The following is a 23,135-nucleotide window of genomic DNA, read 5'->3' on the forward strand; positions in this document are numbered from 1 at the left end:
TCCCACATAGTCCAGTATTATTTTTATTAGGAGACATTGAAGGAACAATACCGAAACTGAAATTGAATAAGTATCAGAAAAAATTATAAAAATTGCATTGGCCAAAAAAGTTATCGCAGTTACTTGGAAATCTGATTTATATTTAACTATGGATCGTTGGAATAATGAAATACCTAGCTGTATTCCACTTGAAAAAATTACATACAATCTAAGAAATGAATATGATATACTTTTGAAAATTTGGCTCCCATACCTACAAAAGATAGGATTAAATACTAGGTCCTTTGAAGATAAAATTTTAAAGTAATTGGGGAAAGTAAAAATAAATATTAAAATTATTTTGAACTCCATGGAGCATGTGGGGATCCTCCGATATCCAGGCAATCTTTCTCTCTTTTTTTTCTTTCTTTAGATCAGGGTTAAGGGGAGGAAAAAATATTTTTTTTAAAAAAAAATCTTAAAACTCAAGCATGAGGAAATCTGCAGATGCTGGAAATTCAAGCAGCACACACAAAATGCTGGTGGAATGCAACAGGCCAGGCAGCATCTATAGGGAGAAGTACAGGGCGCTGAGTAGGCTACGGTCAATTATGGATAACTCTGAACATCCTCTACATAGCACCATCCAGAGACAGAGAAGCAGTTTCAGCGACAGGTTACTATCGATGCAATGCTCCTCAGACAGGATGAAGAGGTCAATACTCCCCAATGCCATTAGGCTTTACAATTCTACCGCCAGGACTTAAGAACTTTTTAAAAGCTATTAATGCTTTTTGAGATAGTGATTTAGATGCATATCATATTTTTTACTGAGTTAAGTATTGTATGTAATTAGTTTTGCTCCAACAAGTGTATGGGACATTGGAAAAAAAGTTGAATTTCCCCATGGGGATGAATAAAGTATCTATCTATCTATCTATCAGTCGACATTTCGGGTCAAGACCCTTCATCAGGACCCAAAACGTCGACTGTACTTCTTCCTATAGATGCTTAAAACTCAAGGTTCATTTCTTCATTATCGTTTTATAAATATTACTATACATTTTTGGCCTATCTGCTAACATTCAAAGACAATTTCAGACATTTTGTTCAATATGAACACTTTTTTTGTCTTTCTATTTTAGATACAATAGAAGCTTAAACCTTCATTGGGTTGTTGCTATATTGTGTGGACAATCTCATGTGAATCCTCAAGGTCTGAGTCTTGAGAATTTTCTCCAAATTTCATTAAATACGGTGGTTGGACAGACTTGCTCATCTGTTCATAGAAAAATGGAATCATCTTAGTCACACTGTACGGTGGCTTGTGTGCTCAATATTATGAAGCCTTTCACTAACACTAATAAAGATCTTCCCTTCAGAAAATCAGTTCATGAACCAACCAACAAAATCTTAAACACTATGATTCAGCAATGCTATGAACACTTTGGCCATTTTACACTAAAAGTGACTTTCTTTTGTTTGAGGCTAGGGGAACACACACAAAATTCTGGAGGAACTCAGCAGGTCAGTCAGCATCTATAGATTGGAATAAAGAGCTGATGATTCAGGCCAAGACTCTTCATCAGGAGTCCGAAGAAGGATCTGGGTCCGAAATGTTGGTGTTTTATTCCTTTCCATAGATGCTGCCTGATCTGCTGAATTCCTCCAGAACTTTTTGTGTGTTACTCTGTTTTTCTAATTTTGCCATGGACAGTCCCAGGCCTAGTTGTGAAAGGAGGAGGGTTGGACATGGGACTAGCAACCCCATCCAGAGCAACAGAAACACCAACAGAAGCTCCAAAGTCCTCATCCCTGGGAAAGAAAGGATCTTCACCTTGAATATTCCAAGAAGATGGGCTACATCTGGGGACAGCTTGAAGGACTGGCCCAGGACAGAGGACTGTGGCAAGCTGCTGTTCTTGGATTATGCTCAGTAGTGGTGTTGGGCTAAGGAGAAGGAGAACTCTATACTTCCAGCATCTGCAGAATCTCTTATGCTTTTGATTGTTCTAATTGCGCTTTCTTGTAGAAATTTATGAATAATTTATGTTTTTTTTCTTGTGAAAGCTGCTTATATAAATCAATGTTCAGGTGATGATGCTGCGAGGAGGTATTTCATTGCACCTGTGCATACATGTACTTGTGCAAATGATAATAAACGACTTTGACTTTGAGAGATAGTACTCAAGGAGCGTTAATCTAGTAAGATTTTGAAATGCTTCTGTAAGGCTCTGGGAATTTTTCTTGATTGATGGCACATTCCTAGCTGGACTTTAACTTCATTGGTATGATCAATGAAGGAACACTGGGAGAAAGTGGGATTATAACCCTTGGGGAAAAAAACCTCAGAAGTGAGTAAGAAATTAGCCACAGAGACAAGCTAAATGTTTTACTTTGTCAAGGGGGCTTGGAGACTTGTCTTGTCTACTGCTAATCTCTCTCCATGACAGTGCTTAGAAATAGATGAAGATTTGCACCGGCTGCTAATTCAGGAAAATGTACAGAATATGATGCCTTATGATGTCGTTAGAAGTCCAGATATGATATAACCATATAACCATATAACAATTACAGCACGGAAACAGGCCATCTCGGCCCTTCTAGTCCATGCCAATTGCTTACTCTCACATAGTCCCACCAACCTGCACCCAGCCCATAACCCTCCATTCCTTTCCCGTCCATATACCTATCCAATTTTTTTTAAATGACAATATCGAACCTGCCTCTACCACTTCTACTGGAAGTTCATTCCACACAGCTACCACTCTCTGAGTAAAGAAGTTCCCCCTCGTGTTACCCCTAAACTTTTGCCCCTTAACTCTCAACTCATGTCCTCTTGTTTGAATCTCCCCTAATCTCAATGGAAAAAGCTTATCCTCATCAACTCTATCTATCCCCCTCATAATTTTAAATACCTCTATCAAGTCCCCCCTCAACCTTCTACGCTCCAAAGAATAAAGACCTAACTTGTTCAACCTTTCTCTGTAACTTAGGCGCTGAAACCCAGGTAACACTTTAATAAATCTCCTCTGTACTCTCTCTATTTTGTTGACATCTTTCCTATAATTCGGTGACCAGAACTGTACACAATACTCCAAATTTGGCCTCACCAATGCCTTGTACAATTTTAACATTACATCCCAACTCCCATACTCAATGCTCTGATTTATAAAGGTCAGCATATCAAAAGCTTTCTTCACCACCCTATCCACATGAGATTCCACCTCAGGTAACCATACACCATTATTCCTAGATCACTCTGTTCTACTGCATTCCTTAATGCCCTACCATTTACCATGTATGTCCTATTTTGATTATTCCTACCAAAATGTAGCACCTCACACTTATCAGCATTAAACTCCATCTGCCATCTTTCAGCCCACTCTTCTAACTGGCCTAAATCTCTCTGCAAGTTTTGAAAACCTACTTCATTATCCACAACGCCACCTATCTTAGTATCATCTGCATACTTACTAATCCAATTTACCACCCCATCATCCAGATCATGATAATAGGTATGTTCCTCCATGGTCACTATGCCAAAATCCTGGAAATCCATACAAACATAAGGAGTATGAGTAGAATTAGGCCACTTAACCCATAAAGTCTTCTCTACCATTCAATCATGGCTGGCCAGTTGAAGGCACTGGACTTGGAGGCAAGTGGTCCCGGGTTCAAATCCGGCCAGATCCTTGCACACTTTCCATCCTGGGTGCCGGATTGAGCATTAGGCTAGGAACTCGGCCTCGTAAAAAGCAGACAAATGCTAAAGAAACAGCAAAGTTACTGCCCAATGTGCCATAAGTCATGGAGAGAGACAACAAAAATGAACCATTGTAGGTTTTTTTTTCAACCACATTCTCCCACCTTTTCTGGTATCCCCAGACCCCCTTACCAATCAAGAACCTATCAATCTCTGCTTTAAATGCACCCAGTGACTTGTTCTCTGCAATGACTTTGTCTCTGTGGCAACAAATTGCACAGATTCTTCAGCCTCTGGCTGAAGAAATTCCACTTCGGCTTAGTTCTAAAGAGACATCTCTTTATTCTGAGGGTGTGCCCTTAGGTCTTAGACTCACCTGCTAAGAAAAATACTATATCCAAACTTTTCAGCATTTGGTAGGTTTCAATGAGACGTCTCCTCATCCTTCTGAAAGCTCACTTGCTAAAACAGCATTATGGGCATATTGAAGGACAGAAGCAGTTCAAGAAGGCAGCTTACCACCTTCTTCAAAAGCAAGTGTTCCCAACGTTTTTGTGCCACTGACCAATGCCATTAGGCAAGGGTTCCGTGGACCTCAAGTTGGGAACCCCTGTTCTTAAGCAAAGAATAATTAGAATCAGGTTTATCATCACTGACGTGCGAAATTTGCTGCTTTGCAGTAGCAGTACAATGCAATACATAGAAACCATTAGAAGTTGCAATAAGAATATATATTAAAAGGAGAGCAGGCTAGAGAGGTCATATCTGAACTGTTCAGAAATCTGATGGTGGGTGGGTAGGCTATGGGGGGGTCGGAAAGCTGTTATTAAAACATTGACTGTGTGAATTCAGGCTCCTGTAGCTCTTTTCTAATGGTAGTAATGGGAAGAGAGCAAGTTCTAGATCAGGGTTCCCAACTATTTTTATGTCATGGACTAATATCATTAAGCAAGGTGTCCATGGACCCCATAGAACCCCTGTTGTACGTGGTGAGGGTCCTTAATGGATGCTGTCTTCTTGGGGCATCACTTTTTGAAGATGTCGTTGATGGTGGGGAGGCTAGTGCCCAATGATGGAACTGGCAGAGTCTACAGAGTGATGAAGAAGGTGGCTATGTGTGGCGGTCTCTCGCTCGAGGGTAGGTACTTACATTTGAGTGATCTCTCCTGCTCCCTCTATGCTGTCAGCAGATGATTCAGGAGCAAGGTTTAATCGATGCGGATTGTGGATTTGAACTCTAATTGAGGTTTATGATGTTCTGGTCGCTCTTTTTTAGTTGCTACTTTTGGGCAATTTTTGAATTGAGGCGGCCTGTAGATAATTAGCTAAAGTGTATGAAAATATGCCTTTTGATTTTGCGTTTCATATTCTGTGATTTGGCACATTTTTTGTTGCTATTTGCATGATTGTTCTTGCACATGGGGGGAAGGGGGTTTGATTTTTGATGTTTTTCTTTGAAAGTGTTGATTCTATAGTTTTTCTTTGTTTCATGACTCTCCATGGGGAAGATGAATCTTAGGGTTGTATACTGCACACATACTTTGATAATAAATGTACTTTGAAAATGCTGCCTCAGCCTGTGAACTCCCAAAATCAACTAGAGTGGGCAAAATAATTCTCCCTTCAGAGAAAAACATCAGAGCAAAATGTGTAATTGTTTAAAAACTATTTGGGACTGTAACTTGAAGTCAAACCTTTCAGATCGGAGTAGGTACATATCTGACATCAACAGCCTAAGCACAACTCCAGATTTAGAGTCATAAGCATCACACACCACAGAGGTGTAGTGGTTAACATAACGCTTTACAGCGCCAGCGATCGGAGGGTTCAATTCCTGCCGCTATCTGTAAGGAAGTTGGATGTTCTCCCTGTGAAACATGGTTTTGATCCTGGTGCTCCGGTTTCCTTGCACATTCCGCAGAGTTACGCATTAAGGTTCATAGCTGCTTGATTAGTCAGGACATGAGAGCTTACAGGGAGAAGGAAGCAGATTGCGGCTGAGATGAAAATGCTTCAGCCATGTTGAAATGGCACAGCAATCTTGGTGGAAGAAATAGCATAGTTCTGCTCCAATGTCTTAACATGAGGTTAGTGATTTGTACCCATTCTAAGTTAGCACCAGAGGCATGACGGTACTTGTGGGCTGCACCCAGAACATCACCAGACGGAATTGGTTGTGGACGCAAATAACACAGCTCACTTTACGTTTTGAGGTAAATTGGAGAAATGAAACAAATCTTCTCTAAAAAAGATATGTAATCATAGAAAATTGCAGATGATGGCTCGTTGTCCCATGGGATCTACAGTAAACAGTCAGCACCCTCTTTGCACAAACGCGAAAGAATTTCTGTTTTTTTTAATTCTCCCCACAGACTCATCTGCACCTTCACTGTTTCTACCACACACCTACACAAAAGAGATAATTCAAGGTCAGATAATTTCCAGTTGCCACATGTTTCTACCACGCCCTCAGACACGAGGGATGATTTACAATGGCTACATGTTTCAACGATACACTTACTCATATGCGCTAATTCACAGTTACCACATGATTCTATCACACACCTACACACGAGGGATAATTTACAATGGCCACATGTTACAACCACACACCTACACTCGAGATATAATTTACAATTGCCAGGTGGTACTGACACACACCTACGCAGGGTAGATTATTTACAATGGCCTTGTGTTACAGACACACCTCCACATGAGGAATTTACAGTGGCCACATGTTTCTACCACACTCCTACACACGAGGGACGATCTACAATGGCCACATGTTTCTACCACAAACTCAGACACGAGGGATAATTTTCAATGGACTCATTTTTCTACCACACACCTACACACGAGAGATAATTTGCAGTGGTCACATGTTTCTATCACACACCTGCACAGGAGGGATAATTTACAAATGCCACATGTTTCTGCCACACACATACACACGAGAGATAATTTACAGTGGCCACACGTTTCTAGCACACACCTACACATGAGGGATAATATACAATAGGCTCTTGTTTATATCATGCAGCTAGACACGAGGGATAATTTACACTGGTCACATGCTTCTACCACACACCTACGGCAAGGGATAATTTACAGTAGCTACATTTCACGACCACACACCTATACACATGGATTACACATGGCCTCATGTTTCTATCACACACCTACACACAAAGGATAATTGACAGTGGCCACATGTTTCACCCACACACCTCCACACGAGGGATAATTTGCAGTGGCCACATCTTTCTGCCACACACCTACATAGGAAGGATAATTGACACTGCTCACATATTTCACCTACACAATTACTCACAATAGATTATTTATGATGGCCTCCAGTTACTATCACACACCTACACACGAGGGATAATTTAGAGTGGCCACATGCTACTAACACACACCCACACATGAGGGACAATTTACAATGGCCACATGTTTCTAGCACACACCTACACACGAGGGATAATATACAATAGGCCCTTGTTTATACCATGCAACTACACATGAGGGATAATTTACAATGGCCACATGTTTCTAGCCCAGTCCTACATAGGAGGGATAATTTAGAGTGGACTCAAGTTTCTACCACACACCTACACATGAGGGATAATTTACAATGGCCACATGTGTCCACCACATAGCTACACACAAGGGAGAATTTGCAATGGCTACATGGTTCTACCACATACCTACAAACAATGGATGATTTACAATGGCCATGTTTCTACCACACACCCACACAAGAGGGATAATTTACAATGGCCACATTTCTATCAGACACCTACACACAATGGATAATTTACAGTGGTCGCATGTTTCTTACACACACCTACACATGAGGGATAATTTGCAATGGCCACATGTTTCTACCACGCCCCCAGACACGAGGGATGATTTACAATGTGTTGCTACCACACAACTACACACGAGTGATAATTTGCAGTGGCCACATGATTCTACCACACATCTCCACAAGTGGGGTAATTTACAATGGCCACATGTATCTACCACACTTCTACACATGAGATATGTTACAGTGGCAAAATGTTTCTACCACACACCTACACTCGAGGGATAATTTACAATGGCCACATATTCCTACCATCACCTACACACAAGGGCTAATTTACAGTGGCCACATCTTTTTACCACACACCTACACATGAGGGATAACTTACAATGGCCAAATGTTTTTCCCACACACCAACACACAAGGGATAATTTATTGTAACCATTTAACTTCAGAAATGCCAATTGTTTGGGATTTGTGTTTGGCACATGCCTGTTTGGGAACTGTTTCCAAATAATCATGTAACCTGTTTTCCCAGAGATCCCAACACTCTGGACCACTGCTGCATTACGATAAGGTATACCTTTCGTTTCTTCCCGAGAGCACATTTTGTTAAGTCGGATCCTTTGGCTGTACTTTTACTACCTGCACACAGACAGAGCCTAAAGTGCAAGGCTCCCAAGATCAAGACAACCATGAGGTGAGTCCAGCAGGCTGAGGAACGGTTACTGTATTGCCTTGAGTCAGTGGACTGAGCTGTTTTCAAGAACACATCTGAGGACCAGAATGACTACACCAGGGTCATTACAGACTTTATTAAAACAGCCATGGGTGAATGTGTCCCTTTGAAATTATTCAGGGTTTTCCCCAGTCTGAAGCCCTGGATGAACAATGAAATCTGGAATTTGTTGAGAGCTCGGTCAGAGGCTTTCCAGTTTGGAGATGAAAAATACTGCAGGAGCTGCAGGTATGATCCCTGGCAAGCTGTGTCTTGGGCAGTTGAGGTTCTGGACTAGACTGGAAACTTCGAGGGATGCTCAACTACTGTGGCGGGGTTTGAATGCCATAACTTCCTACAGAGATAAATTTTGTGACATAGAGGAGAGTAGACCTTCCTGGCTTCACTTTGGCCACCAGAACAGGGAGCAACCATTGTGCACCCACATGTCTCCCGCTGATCCTTTAGACTATGTGTCTGAAAATGACATGCAGGCTGCCTTGAAGGCAGTGAATCTGAGGAAAGCATGTGGCCTGGGCGGAGGGCCTGGCCAAGTGTTGAAGACATGTGCTGACTAACTTCCTGGTGTATTCACTGCTAACTTCAGCCTCTTGCTCCAGCAGTGTGTGGTACCCACCTGCTACAAGCAGGGTTCAATTGCCCAAGAAGAGCGTGGTAACCTGCCTCAATGACGATCACCCAGTGGCACTTACGTCCGCAGTGATGAAGTGTTTTGACAGACTGGTGATGATGCATACCAGCTCCTGTCTGAATGATCCATTCCAACTTGGATCCACTGCAATTCATCTCCTGAAGCAACAGTTCCGCAGCAGATGCTAGCTTGTTGGCTCTTCACACAACCCTGGAACATCTGGACAGCAAAGATGCATGCATCAGGATGCTCTTTATCGATTACAGCTCAGCATTTAACACCATCATCCCCTTGAAACTAATCAGTAAACTCCAAAATCTGGGCCTCAATACCCCCTTGTGATATTGGATCCTTGATTTCCTCACTTATAGACTCTAGTCAGTTTGGATTGGCAAAAACATTTCCTCCACAAACTCCATCGACACAGGAGCACCGCAGGGATGTGTACTTAGCCCCCCGCTCTACTCGCTTTACAGCTATGACTGTGTGGCTAAGTACAGCTCCAACACCATTTACAAGTTTGCTGATGACACCACTGTTGTGGGCTGTATCAAAGGGAGTGATGAATCAGCACACAGGAAGGAGATTGAAAATTTGGCTGAGTGGTGTAATAACAACAACCTCTCACTCAATGTCAGTAAGACCAAGGAACTGATTGTAGACTTAAGGAGAGGGAAACCAGAGGTCCGTGAGCCAGTAATCATCGGAGGATCAGGGGTGGAGAGGGTCAGAAAATGTAAATTCCTGGGTGTCACTATCTCTGAGGACCTGTCCTGGACGCATCATATAAATATTATTGCAAAGAAAGCACAACAGAGCCTCTATTTCTTCAGGAGTCTGCGGAGGTTCGGCATGTCATTGAAAATCTTGGCAAACCTTAGATGTGTGGCAGAAAGTGTGCATCAATGCCTAGTATTGGAATACCAATGCCTCTGAGCAGAAAATCCTACAAAAGTTAGTGGATTTAGCCCAGTACATCATGGGTAAAGCCCTTCCAATCATTGAGCACATCTATCATTGAAACATTGTCATGGAAAAGCAGCATCCATCATCAAAGATCCTCATTACCCAGGCCATGCACTTTTCTCACTGCTGCCATCAGGTAGAAGGTACAAGTGTCTCAGGACTCACACCACCAGGTTCAAGAACAGTTACTACCACCCAATCATCATGATCTTGAACAAAAGTGGATAACTACACTCATTTAAACACTCTGTCATATTGTTACTTCATACTCATTATTTTTTTTTATATTTGCATTTGTACAGTTTGTTTACAGTTAACAGTTCCTGATTCTGTAACTGGTGACATGTATGTACTCTGATAATAAATTTTTACTTTGAGCTTTATGTTGAACTTTTACTTTGAAATTTGAGGAAACTGGAGCACCTAGAAGAATCTCATACACTTACAGGGAGAAACATGCACATGCAAACACCAAATAGATAGCACCAGAGATCAGGATTGAATCTGTGTCTCTGAAACTATAAGGCAGTGGTCCTACCAGATGCATTTTTGCATCTCCCTGAACAAAGAGGCCAGTGTATTATTAATACAGGCTTTTTCAATCCGAGTGTGACATTAAATGAAAGTGATTGAGAATCTTATACTCTTTCGAGGGAAGATTAATGAAACTGGAATCAGCTTGCATTGATCACCATGGTTATCACAAATCTGGGGTGAAGATGAAGATTACATGAAGATTAGGGCAGTGCGGTAGTGTAGCGGTTAGTGTGCCGCGATTTCAGCTCGGGGTGTCAGAGCTTGGAGTTCAATTACACTGCCGCCTGTAAGGAGTTTAAATGTTCTTCTTGTGAATCACATGAGTTTTCTCCAGGTACACCAGTTTCCTATCAGAGTCCAAAAATTAGATTAGAAGGTTAATAATTATAAGGTTAGAAGGTTAATTGGTCATTGTAAATTGTCCAGTGATTAGGCTAGAGTTAAATAGGTAGGTTGCCAGGCAACTCGTTGGGCTGGAAGGGCCTGTTCCACACCATATCTCTAAATTAAATAAATAAATATATATATCAGATGTTTGCACAGGTGCACATTCGTTTCTATGCCCAAATGTTAAATTCATATTTATTACCTCATATTTTGAGAGATGGAATGGGGATCAGCTTGATTAGAGTCAGATTCATTTTTCGATCAAATGTACATTGAAATGCATTGTTTGCATTGACAACCAGCATACTCAATTGTAAAAGGCTAAAAATTGTAAAAGGTCAAGCTTTTCTTGAAGAAGATTGGAGAATGCAGAAGAACGATATCCAAATGAAAGATATCATTAGCAATTTGCATGGAAAACATCGTTTTATGCTTTTTATTATATTTTGAACATTTTTCTCTTGGCTGTTATGGAAAGATTGATGTGCAGGTTTATTTTCACTTCCCTGCTGAGAAATCATCAGATATTTAAAAATTCCTTTGCCAGTTCCCCATCACATAAATTAATATCTGAAGTAAACAACCTAGCCACTTCAAGGTGCAATGCATCAGGACATTAGTCCATTGCCGAATCAATCTGCCCGCTCTCTCCAGTAGAGATAATCGTCCTTCTGGAGGTCTTGGCATCGCTAATAGTTTAATTTAGATGTGCATGGGAAAACAGGTAACATTGTGGGCCTGAGGCATAGAATTGGTTATTGAATTGGTTGTGACCTGAGAAACGGGCACATTCTCTTTCAGAAACTGCAGGAAAACTCTGATGGCCTGACACACCTGGGATTTTGGAAGTGAAGACCAGGAGGTTTTTGGATGCTATTACTAGCCCATCATACTTTTAATTCATTTTTCTTAGATGTTCAAAGTAAATTTATTATCAAAGTACATATATGTCACAATATACTACTCTGAGATTCCAAAAGCTGGAACAGGAGTGAAGGAGCTGTGCACCACCAGCCTTTCAAAGGGAAGAAAATGAACCTTTGATTGTTCTTTCAGGATGGTGAGGAAGATTCCATAGAGAAAACAAGGAAGGGATCACAGATGTCCTCACCAACATTTATCACTGCCCCAACATAAAGAAACCACCTGATCGTTTACTTCAGTTCCATGTGTGCAGGTTGGCTGAGGGCAAAGCGACTGACTTTATTACAAACCCATTTGTAGATACAGAAACTCCTGTACCTAACAGTGTGACTAGTGAGTGCATGTCTATGGTCTTCTCCTGCTGTAGCAGCAAGGTTCAACGTGTTGTGCATTCAGAGATGCTTTCTGCACACCACTGTTGTAATGTGTGGTTATTTGAGTTACTGTCACCTTCTTGTCAGCTTGAGCCAGTCTGGTCATTCTCCTCTGACTAATATATTTTCACCCACAAAATTGCCAATCACTGGATGATTTTTTTTTTCACTTCCACACAATTCTACAGATGGCTGTGCATGAAATTCCCAAGAGACCAGCAGTTTCTGAATCAAATCACCCCATCTGGCGCCAACAATCATTCCACGGTCAAAGACACTTAGATCACATTTCTTCCCCATTCTAATGTTTGGTCTGAACAACAACCTCTTGACCATGTCTACGTGTTTTTATGCATTGAATTGCTGTCAGTTGATTGGCTGATTAGATATTTGTATTGACATATAGGTGTACAGATGTACCTAATAAAGTGGCCACTGAGTGTATTTGCAAGTATCACCATAATAGCTCTAATACTTGATTGGCCGTAAAAGTTCTTGGGATGCCTTGAAAGTATGCTACAAAATTCTTGTTAAGATGATGTCATAAATTACACTTGATCCTCAAATCCTTACAGTTATACTTCAACTAAACAGATGAGCTAAATTGAAAAATGTAACATACACTTTGTTAACTGGGCTGGACAAAAGATGAGTACAAAATCATTGGGTGGTTGTGAAAAACAACTTGGTTCACAAACGTCTTTTAGGAAAGGGGATCCTTTCTGATTGGATCTGGAGACAGAAGAGCTTTTGCAAATGCTGGAATCTGGAGTAAAACACAAAATGCTGGACGAACTCAGTGGGCCAGGCAGCATCAATGGAGGGGAATAAACAGTCATTATTTCAGATGAAGACCCTTCATCAGGATTGGAAAGGGAGGGAGGGCAGAGCCAGGAACATCCTGAGAAGTTGACTGTTTATTTCCCTCGATAGATGCTGCCTGACCTGCTAAATTCCTCCAGCATTTTGTGTGTGTTGTTCAAGATTTCCAGCATGTGCAGAATCTCTTGTGTATCAGTGGAGGAAAATGGACAGTCAATGCTTTGAGTTGAGACCTTTCATCTGGGTTGGATCTAGCCAGTAATAATGTGGTTGAATCATAATGGTCCTTATAAAAATCTATAAAATTGTGAAAGGGATAGATAAGATGGAGGCAGGAAAGTTGTTTTCACTGGTAGGTGAGACTAGGATTAGGGGACACAGCCTCAAGATTTAGCATTGTGGGTTTAGGGTGGGTTTAGGACAGAGATGCTTTTCCCAGTGAGTAGTGCATCTGCGGAATTCTCTGCCCAGGGAAGCAGTAGAAACACCTAGTGGCTACTTTATTAGGTATGTCTGTCACCTGCTCATTAATACAAATATCTAATCAGCCAATCATGTGGCAGTAACTCAATGCATAAAAACATGCAGACATGGTCAAGAGGTTCAGTTGTTGTTCGGACCAAACATCAGAATGGGGTAGGAATGTGATACAAGTGACTTTGATCATGGAATGATTATTGGTGCCAGACAGGGTGGTTTGAATATCTCAGAAATGGCTGATCTCCTGGGATTTTCACACACAACAGTCTCTAGAGTTTACAGAGAATGGTGTGAAAAGTGAAAAACATCTAGTGAGCAACAATTCTGTGGACGAGTAATGAGAATGTTCAGAGGAGAATGGCCAGACTGGTTCAAGCCGACAGGAAGGCAACAGTAACTTAAGTAACCAGGCATTACCACAGTGAAGTGAGAAGAGCATCTCTGAATGCACAACATGTAGGTGGGTTACAGCAGCAGAAGACCATGAACATACATTTAGTGGCCACTTTATTACATACAAGTTATATAGATTTTTACATAGCAAGAGAATTAAAGATTATGCGGGAAAAGGCAAGTAGGTAAATCTGAGTCCAAGACCAGAACAGCCATGGTCTTATTGAATAGAGCAGCAGGCTTGACGGGCCAGATAGCCTACTCTGCATCTATTATGTGGTTAATCTTCTCAAGTGATTTGGCTAGCTGCTCACTTCAATGGCATCTTGAGATGGATGATGTATGTATGATGCACACAATGGTAAATCCCTTTCAGCTGAGGGAAGGATGGTTCTTTTGGATCTGCATGTAGTCTTCCCAAATGGGGCATTCATCGTTTGGTGGAAGGGCGAGGCTCAAAGCAGGGAACCTTCTCCTGTTGAAGTAAAAAAACTACGAACGCAAAATGGGAAAAAAAGTAAAATATACAGGGGTCGGGCTGGATCTGAGGAGACCATTTGGTCTTTGGATTCCCAATATCCGATTTTGCAACCTCGCCGCTGAGCTTTGATGTCTACACCCGACGATGGTTGATTTTTTTTGGTAACTCATTAGTTATTATAAAGCACAATTTGGAACCGCAACGGCGGCGTTTTGCGGGATCTATTGTCTTCGCGCTGCAGGCGCAGAGAGGTGATGACCCAACCTGCGGGGAGGTGGAGGTAATCCACCGCGGGCTTTGAGAATTTCCGTGGGCGGATGGATCTTGAGAAGGAGGGGAATGAGCAGAGCACTACTTGCGGAGAGACGGCGGGGTGGGCGGGCGAGCGGCGAGCGGACGGAGACGGCCTGAATTAAAGGAGCGCGGAGTGATCAGGTGGAGGCAGAAGCAGCAGCGAGTGGGCGAGAGCGCGGAGCGGACGAAGGCTGGAGCGGACTGAACAGCACCAAGTATGTCACAAAGCAGGACTTTCCTCTCTGGGCTTCTCCTGTTCACTACCACAGGTAACAAACATACATTTATCTTCTTTAATGCAAATTAATGAATGCACTTGAAATTCTCAGGGTAGCATAAAAATTGGAGCAGTGAGCATCATTGCATCTTAATTTTCTGCAAAACCATAATTTCGCTGAGTCCAATGTGCGATTTATTGCAAAATTTTCTCCCGTTGCACTAAATGCAGCTTGGCGCAGTGCTTGTGTTTGCACCTGGGGCAGGGGCTGTTATTTAGTGCAATCCAGCGGTTTCTTTGTCCTCGCCTGGTCAATAAGCTGCACTGCTGGCGTGTGGCGACCGCTCTCCCGCGGAGCCTGTGCATCGTTCCGAAATCCGAAGATGCTCCGGCGCCACTGCTGCGCCCTGGGTTTGCATTGTTCGGCTTCTCGGGGACAATTTGCAGTAATTCCCGTGAAATGCAATCAAACAACCCACTACCACCCACCTCCCATCCAAACCCCCCTTCCCCCGGCCAGCTGGAAGCCGGTCACCGTAGCACAGGGAGATCCCATTCTTAGTGGACAACTGTCAGCTCCCGCCGTGGGTGCCCGTTCCTACAGGATCTGAAGCTGGGGATGTTTGGTGGTGGTACCGGGAAGGAGGGTCCCAGGAGCTTTTGGTCGGTGCCTTGGGCTCATCCGTTGGCAAGAGCATTCCCTGGCACGGCTACCCCAGGGCATTGCCACCCGGGCGAAGAGGTGTGTACATGGTGGGGTTCACTTGGGGTAAGAGATCCGCTAGCCAAGGCGAACTCCAGCTGGGGAGGTGGGGGTCTGCGGTTGCCCACGGGTACTGAGAGGACCATTATCCAGTTGCTTAGAACGTTTCGCGGGGCAGTTATCTCCTCTTCGTGAGGGTGGAGTCTGTTTTACACTCAGTCCTTTACACAGACCTCCCTCCCTTGTTGCTCACGAAATCTGTATCAATCAGCCTTATTCCCTTTACCCCAGAGAGATGGGACCTGGAGAGTGCCTTCAACCCCAAAGAGATTGGGCGTGAGTGGGATCCGGGGAGAGGAACGTGCGTTGGTGGGGTGGGGGCACCTTTGGGTGGAGATACTATCCTGGGATCCTTGGCACCGATGCGCAGCCCACAGCGAACATCAGCGGGCTAGATGGAGCAGGTCGTTTGGTTGGGTGTTCACTATTAGGAGAGTAAGAGCTCTTAGAAACCTGGGCGACTGCTCACGGACCTGGACCCCATATTAAAACCTCCTTTTGTTTTAAAAGAAGGCAATTTGTTTGCAAGAGTATGCTCTTTTAGGATCCGCAAGCTGAACTCTGGAACCAGAGCTGTGAAATGTGAGCTTTCTTGTAGCGGAGCAAAGCCCAGACCAGTGTATGTAGAATAACCACAACTCGTCTGGGCGGGAGGCTTTTCCTGGTCCCTTCCGAGCTGTAACTACCTCATTAATGTGATACTCCATAGCTGCACCTACAGAGAGCAAGGCAGCCTGTTTTCAGCCGTTTCACAATCTACTCTTATATCTGTAAGCGGCGGAAAATACTAAAGGGGGGGGGAGGTGTGCTTCATATTGGGTGTGACGCTGTGGTATATAGTATGTCTGATGGATAATTGACTTGAGAATATCCCTTGCACTTTGGACAAATTAAATATTCTTGCTCGTTCCTCGATTGTTGATGTATTTTTACGAAGTCTGATTTTAAAATTTAAAAAAAATTGAAATCATTTGCAGTTGGGCATGAAAAAAGATGTTATCCATAAATGAACCCTTTGTATGTGAGAGCTACTTTAAGTGCATGGCTTAAAAATGTCCTGATGATTAATCTTTTAAGTTTAGTGGAATCAATATTCCTATTATTGATACCAAACTGTATGGATTTCAAGGTGGAAGGGATGGATATTAAGACCTTAATAGATCGGGCACATTTGATCAATTGTGTTTCCAAGGAAAATACGTCGGCTTCTCACTGGTTGATAAATGCAGCCTCTGCTGCTCACTTGGCTGGCACTTGATTCCAACTATAGCCTTGAAGGAAAGGAATCCCACTGGTCTGAAGCAGAGCCAAGGGGTCAAATGGAATGATGAAATTTCTGGCTTCAGGTGCCAGGAGTTTCAAGAGGAAAGGAAAGCTACAGAGACTGTAAGGATGCCTTGGAGCATTTCTGAAGCTAGTTTCAGTGGTTAGTGGATAAGTTAAAATAGGTACTGGGAGACCAAGGTAGGAATAGCAAAATGATAAGAGGTTGTAATCAAAATTCAAAGGAAATTTATTATCAAAGTATGTATACCATATACAACCTTGAGATTTGTTGTCTTGCAGGCACCCTCAGGGAAACAAAGAATTGCAATAGAATCCCATAAGATGGAAGACATTAGGGGCAAGACTGGTTCTGCAGCCCACCTGATTTTATGGAGATTAATATTAGAGAGTGTATAAATACAGGGTTTGTAAACCCAATGGGTTCCTGTTACAATGCTCCCATTATAGGTGATGCACAATATTCAGATGTTTGCCTGTCCAGTTTTGTTATAATAATTGGCCTCCCCTCTGTCTTGGGTCTCCCAGAGACAGATGCTGGTGGCCTCCCTTGAGCATTCTCATGTGACATTCCTTCCCTCCTCCCCCCACCCCCACCCCCACACTTAGCTACCTGCCCCAGCACTCCTTTGAGCTGATTAGGTTAGACCCTTCAGCAATCTGCTTGAAATATGAGAGCTTGCTGTGAGTGGAAATGGGTCGGAAATCTATAAGCCACTATTTTATTGGGGGGGGGGTAGTGCATTTGTCAATGTTGGAGGAAGAAATGGTTTGGAAGCACTGATACTGGACCAGAGAGTCCTGTGATTCTTGTTTTGATCAGATAGTGCAATGCTATTATAGTTCTGGTCATTATGCAGTTTAAACTTCAATTCCTGCACCGTCTGTAAAGATTTTGTACTTTCTTCCCATGAACCTGGTGGGCTTTTCAGGGTGCTTCACTTTCCTCCCACAGTCCAAAGATATAACAGTAGGTTAATCGGTCATTGTACTGTAAATTGTCCTGTGATTAGACTAGTGTTAAATAGATGGGTTGCTGGATGGTGTGACTCAATGTGCTAGAAAGTCTGTATCTCTAAGTAATGAGATGTTTTGAGGTATGTATCAGAAAATAGTGGTATTTCCATGGGTTTTTCATATGGTTTATAATTTCAGTGAAGCCAAATAGATTCATTGCTGCCCAGCCGTTCTCCAGGATGTTAAGGTTGTTGACACATGAGAAGCTTCAACAGCTGGAATCGGGAACAAAAAAACACTGCTGGAGGAACTCAGCAGGTCAGGCAGCATCTGTGGGGATGAAGGAATAGTTGATGCTTTAGATCAAGACTCTGCACCATGATGCTGGACTTTATACCTGGAACATTAACTATACCTTTACTTCCATGGTAAGGTTGTTGAGTTCAGAGAATGTTCAGCAAAAGCAAGAAGTGGGAAAAAAAACAAAGATTTGCAGGTGCTTTAAGTTGATAACAAAAACTCACCATAGTACAGAGGCTGAACAGGTTGGATCACAGCTGTGGAATGACTAGGGCAGCTGGTGTCAGCCCTCAATAAAAGAGCCTACACCCAGAACATCAACTCCTCCCTGGATTGCTGAAGGTTTCCCGTGTTTTCTCTGTAATCACAATCACCTTGTGCAAGGGGATGGACTAAGGACTTCTTCAAATATGATCCTGCAGTTTGAGGTGGCACCTTCCATTGTTTTTTAATATAGAGATGCAAAAGCTTCTAAGGGGTTTTCCTTTGAACATGTAGGCTATTTGGCCCCTCATACCTGCTCCATCATTTAGGAAAATTGCGGCTAATTGAATAGTTCCATGTCCTGTTTCTATACGTAACCCCCATATCCCTTCATTCTCTTGCTATCCAAAAATTTAAAAACTGCTGATAATTACACAGATTTAGTTTTGTCGTATTTGGAGAGAATGGAACTCGGAGTAGGTAGTACATGTGAGTAGAAAAGAGTCAACATTGCTGATCATAGGAGCTCTACTTAGTTAACACCATAGGAGCTGAATTAGGCCTTTCAACCCATCAAGTCCACTCTGCCATTCCATCATGGCTGATTTATGATCCCTCTCAACCCCAAACTCCTGCCTTCTCTCCCGTACAATTTGATGTCCTGATTAATCAAGAACTTATGAACCTCCGCTTTAAATATACCCAGTGACTTGGCCTCCACATTTGTCTGTGGCAATGAATTCCACAGATTCACCACCCTCTGGCTAAAAAGTTACTCATTTCAAAGAAGACATTTTTGTGCAGCAAGACTATAATTGTGAATGATTCCACCCCAAATTGTGACATTTTACACTTTATATATTACAGAATTAAGTTTTATTATAGCCACACCTGTAAAGCTATTGATTAAAATAAACTTACCCCAGTTTTAGTACCATTGATTGGCAAAAAAGCAGAATTCTTAAAGAAAAGAAATTAGCTTGTTCTTTCTATATATTTCTCGCTTTCAGTTCTTAAGCCCATCACCCCTTCTGGGGCATAGGTTGTCAACAGCAGCTAGCCAGAGTCCTCTGTCCTGTGCCGAAGATTTACCAGGTGTAGCCCATCTTCTTGGTGTATCCTTCCTCAGCCAAGGATTAGGACTTTTTTTTTATAATGATATTATATCTGTTTTGCACTATTTTAATGTAAATACTTAATATACATATATACTTACTGTAATTACTTATTTTTTCTCTATGTTATGTGTTGCATTGAACTGCTGCTGCCAAGTTAAATTTCATTACACATGCCAGTGATAATAAACCTGATTCTGATTCTGTTGGTGTTTCTGCAGCTCCAGGTTGTTACAGGATGGGGTTGCTAGCCCCATACCCAACTCTCCTCCTTTTGCAGCTGGGCTTGAGACTGTCCATGTCAGTTACAACACTTTCAGTTCTACCAGAGATTAAAACCAGCCTGTGGAAAACAATGGAAGTGCATTATCCTTTGTTTTTTTTGTCACAAAGTGTGCTGTATTTCCAACTTCTTTTCTTCAGATACTTCAATGTATTCTGTTTCTGGAGTCATGAAGTTATAGAGGTGTACAGAAAAGGAGCAGGTCTTTAGCCAGCACACACAAAATGCTGGAAACTCAGCAGGTCAGGCAGTGTCTGTGGAAGGAAATAAACAGTCAACATTTCAGACTGAGACCCTTCAAGTGCACGCTAAGCATCAAACATTTGTTTTACACCAATGCTTCCCTCTCCTCATCTACAGCCTCCACTCCCAGTTTCTACCCCTCATTACACACTTGGGGATATATTTCCAGTGGCCAATTAACTTATCAACCTTGTATTTTATTGGAAGGTGGGAGTAAGCCAGAACATCTGGTTCCAGGGAGAGAATGCAGTCTTCTCACACAGCTCTGGAGGTCAGGATTGAACCTGAGTCAACAATTGTTTGAGGAAGTGGCTCTACTGACCATAAAACTATAAGACACAGGAACAAAGTTAGGCCATTCAGCCCATTGAGTCTGTTCCACCATTCCATCATATTTATTATCCCTCTCAACCCTTCTTCTGCCTTCTCCCTGTAACCTTTGATGCCCTTACTAAATAAGAACCAATCAAATTCTCTTTTAAATATACCCAATGACTTGGCCTCCACAGCCATCTGTGGCAAAGAGTTCCACAGATTCAACCCCCTCTGGCAAAAGAAATTCCTTCTTAGCTCTTTTTTAAATGTACGCTCTGGTCCCAGACTCCCCCACTATAGGAAACATCCTCTCCACGTCCACGCTATATGCCTTTCAGCATTAAATAAGTTCCAGTCAGCCACAGAATCATTAAAAAACTACACAATCTACAACTCGTTCTCAGTTTATTTATTTGTTTGTTTACTTTTTTGTATCTGCCAATGATAATTCCCACAAAACTGCAGCAAGGTAGGAGCAGAATTACTCATTGTAATTCAAACTTCACTTTTCAGTTTAGAAGTGAGAAGGAATGGACTGTGCATACATATTGCAAATTGGCCGTGATATTTTATTGACAGAAGAGACTGCAGATGCTGAAAACTTGGGAGCAATAGACAAAAAGTTGAAGGAACTCAGTGGATCAGGCAGCATCTGTGGAGGGAAATGGACAATGTTTTGGGTCAAAACCATTCATCTGCCCAAATGAAGGGTCTCATACCAAAGTGTTTATTGACTGTCTGTTTCCCTGCCTGTCCTGCACAATTCCTCCAGGATTTTGTGCATGTAATATGCCTGTTCAGAAGTTGGAGATAAATGACTTTATTATGAATGTTCTAAGTGCAGCTCTGTACATTTTTCAGAATTTTTTTAGAATCTGGAGGCTAATGTTTCACTGCTAAGGACCATAATACCATCAGTGATGATCTATCCCAGTACTTACCATCAGTGAGATGGTCAGATTGGATTGGGATTTAGGATAGACAAGTGCAAGGATCTAGCTGCTGTTCCCAATCAACATGAGCAGTGGAACAGGAGAACTACTCAGAGTTTATTATGTTTCTTCTCCTTTATTAAACCTAAATCAGAAGGTTCCTCAAAACTCCACTGACTGTTTCTTTGTTTCCTCTAACAACCAAAAGTATGACTAGTTTACCTTTTCAAAATGTTGCAAAGACACTACTCTGCTTTTGTATTCGGAATGTTGCCCGCCGTGAATTTGCATTTGGTCTGTCCTTTTATTTGCCTTCCAAGCACAATCCAGGGCTCTGAGTATTTTAATGCACAGAATATCTTTTACTTTCCAAAGTCTATTGGAGTGTAACATGAAATGGAAAATGTGAACAGTGGATATAAATAGTGAATTGTCCATCAGGGGTTTTATTTGTCTTTGTCCTCTACGGGTTTTTGTTGATTCTATTGTGTTTCTTTGTATCTACTGTGAATGCCTGCAAGAAAATGAATCTCAGGGTAGTATATGATGACATATATGCACTTTGATGATAAATTTACTTTGAATTTATTGTCTAGATTGCGAAATTCATCCTGCACTCTTTCGACTAGAGAGTGTATATAAATATTGAGAGGATACTCAGCATCATCTTGCTGAACTCCTCGTCGTGTTTTGACTGTTTGTTCCCTGTGTATTTACTTACTCTGCTGTAACTAATAAATGTAAATTGATTGAGTGCCCCTGTGGAATAATAAAAGCAACAATAGAATTCTTTCATTTCGCAGCCTGTTGTCTGAAGGCAGGCCGTGCATCTTGGGACCATTTTCTTGACCACCATAACTAAAGCGGCAGTAATGAGTTACAGCAATGCAAACGTTGTGTCTAATGAGAAACGGCCATTTCTCTTCCATTTGGAGTTTGTTCTCCATCTGTGCCACTGATGAGCTCTCCATGCTTTTAGCCAGAGAGATCAATGATTTTGTCTTTCTGCCCATTTATATGCAGAGCATGGTGCTGGAAAGGAGGACAGCCTGTGCTGAAGGCAGGGATGAGCCTAGCAGAGGTGCATTTTTGGGAATGGTGACAGAAAATTTTGCCACCATTTATATCTTTATTTAGAGATACAACATGGAACAGGCCCTTGTTACAATGAGCCATGCTGCCTGGCAACCCTCCCATTTAACCCTAGCCTAACCACAGGACAACTTACAATGACCAGTTGCCTAATTCTGCTCCCATGTCTTATGGTCTTAACCTACTAATTGGTACATCTTTGGACTGTGGGAGGAATCTGAATGCAGACTACTTTAATCGGTTCAATAGGTACATTTAATGTCAGAAAAATGTATACATATACATCCTAAAATTCTTTTGATGGAGGAACAAGAATAATTTTGATGGTCTATTGCAGTAGAAGTTCATGGGATAGTGGCCTGTGTCTGTCACACACAGTTGAAGTTAATAGGAAGGAGGTACTAGAGTTTAAGGCCATAAAACATAGGAGCAGAATTATGCCATTCAGCCCATCAAGTTGTCTCTGCCATTCCATCATGACTGAATCAAAGTTCAAAGCAAATATATATCACCATCTACAACTCTGAGATTCATTTTCTTGCAGGTATAATCAATAAATCCATCATACAATAATAATCATAATAGAATCAATGAAAGACTGCACCAACTTGGGCATTCAGCAAGTGTGCAAAAGGCAACAAACTGCAAATACAAAAACAATAATAAATAAACAATAAATATTGTTTATATCGCCAATGATGGGGCGAGTGAAGTTATTCACAAGAGCCAGATAGTTGAGGGGTAGTAACTGTTCCTAAACCTTGTAGTGTGAGTCCTGAGGCTCCTGTACCACCTTCCTGATGGCAGCAGTGAGAAGAGGGCATGACCTGGGTGGTAGGTGTCCTTGATAATGATGCTGTTTTCCTGTGACAGTGTTTCATGTAAATGTGCTCAGTGTTAGTGGCCTTT

General features: G+C 42.0%; 1 protein-coding gene across 10 annotated transcripts in view; it reads left to right on the top strand.

Annotated features, from left to right (window-relative positions):
• Positions 1-14,631: 14,631 nt before the first annotated feature.
• The window catches only part of LOC140716749 (neural cell adhesion molecule 1-like), a 694,163-nt gene continuing 685,659 nt past the window's right edge, over positions 14,632-23,135 (top strand). For all 10 annotated transcript variants that reach the window (XM_073029568.1, XM_073029569.1, XM_073029563.1 and 7 more), the window contains exon 1: positions 14,632-14,790. In XM_073029568.1, the coding sequence (XP_072885669.1) occupies positions 14,739-14,790 (52 nt within the window). In that variant the 5' untranslated portion in view covers positions 14,632-14,738. The remainder of the gene's footprint in view (positions 14,791-23,135) is intronic.

The sequence above is a fragment of the Hemitrygon akajei genome, chromosome 26, assembly GCF_048418815.1.
Source record: "Hemitrygon akajei chromosome 26, sHemAka1.3, whole genome shotgun sequence".
Taxonomy (NCBI): domain Eukaryota; kingdom Metazoa; phylum Chordata; class Chondrichthyes; order Myliobatiformes; family Dasyatidae; genus Hemitrygon; species Hemitrygon akajei.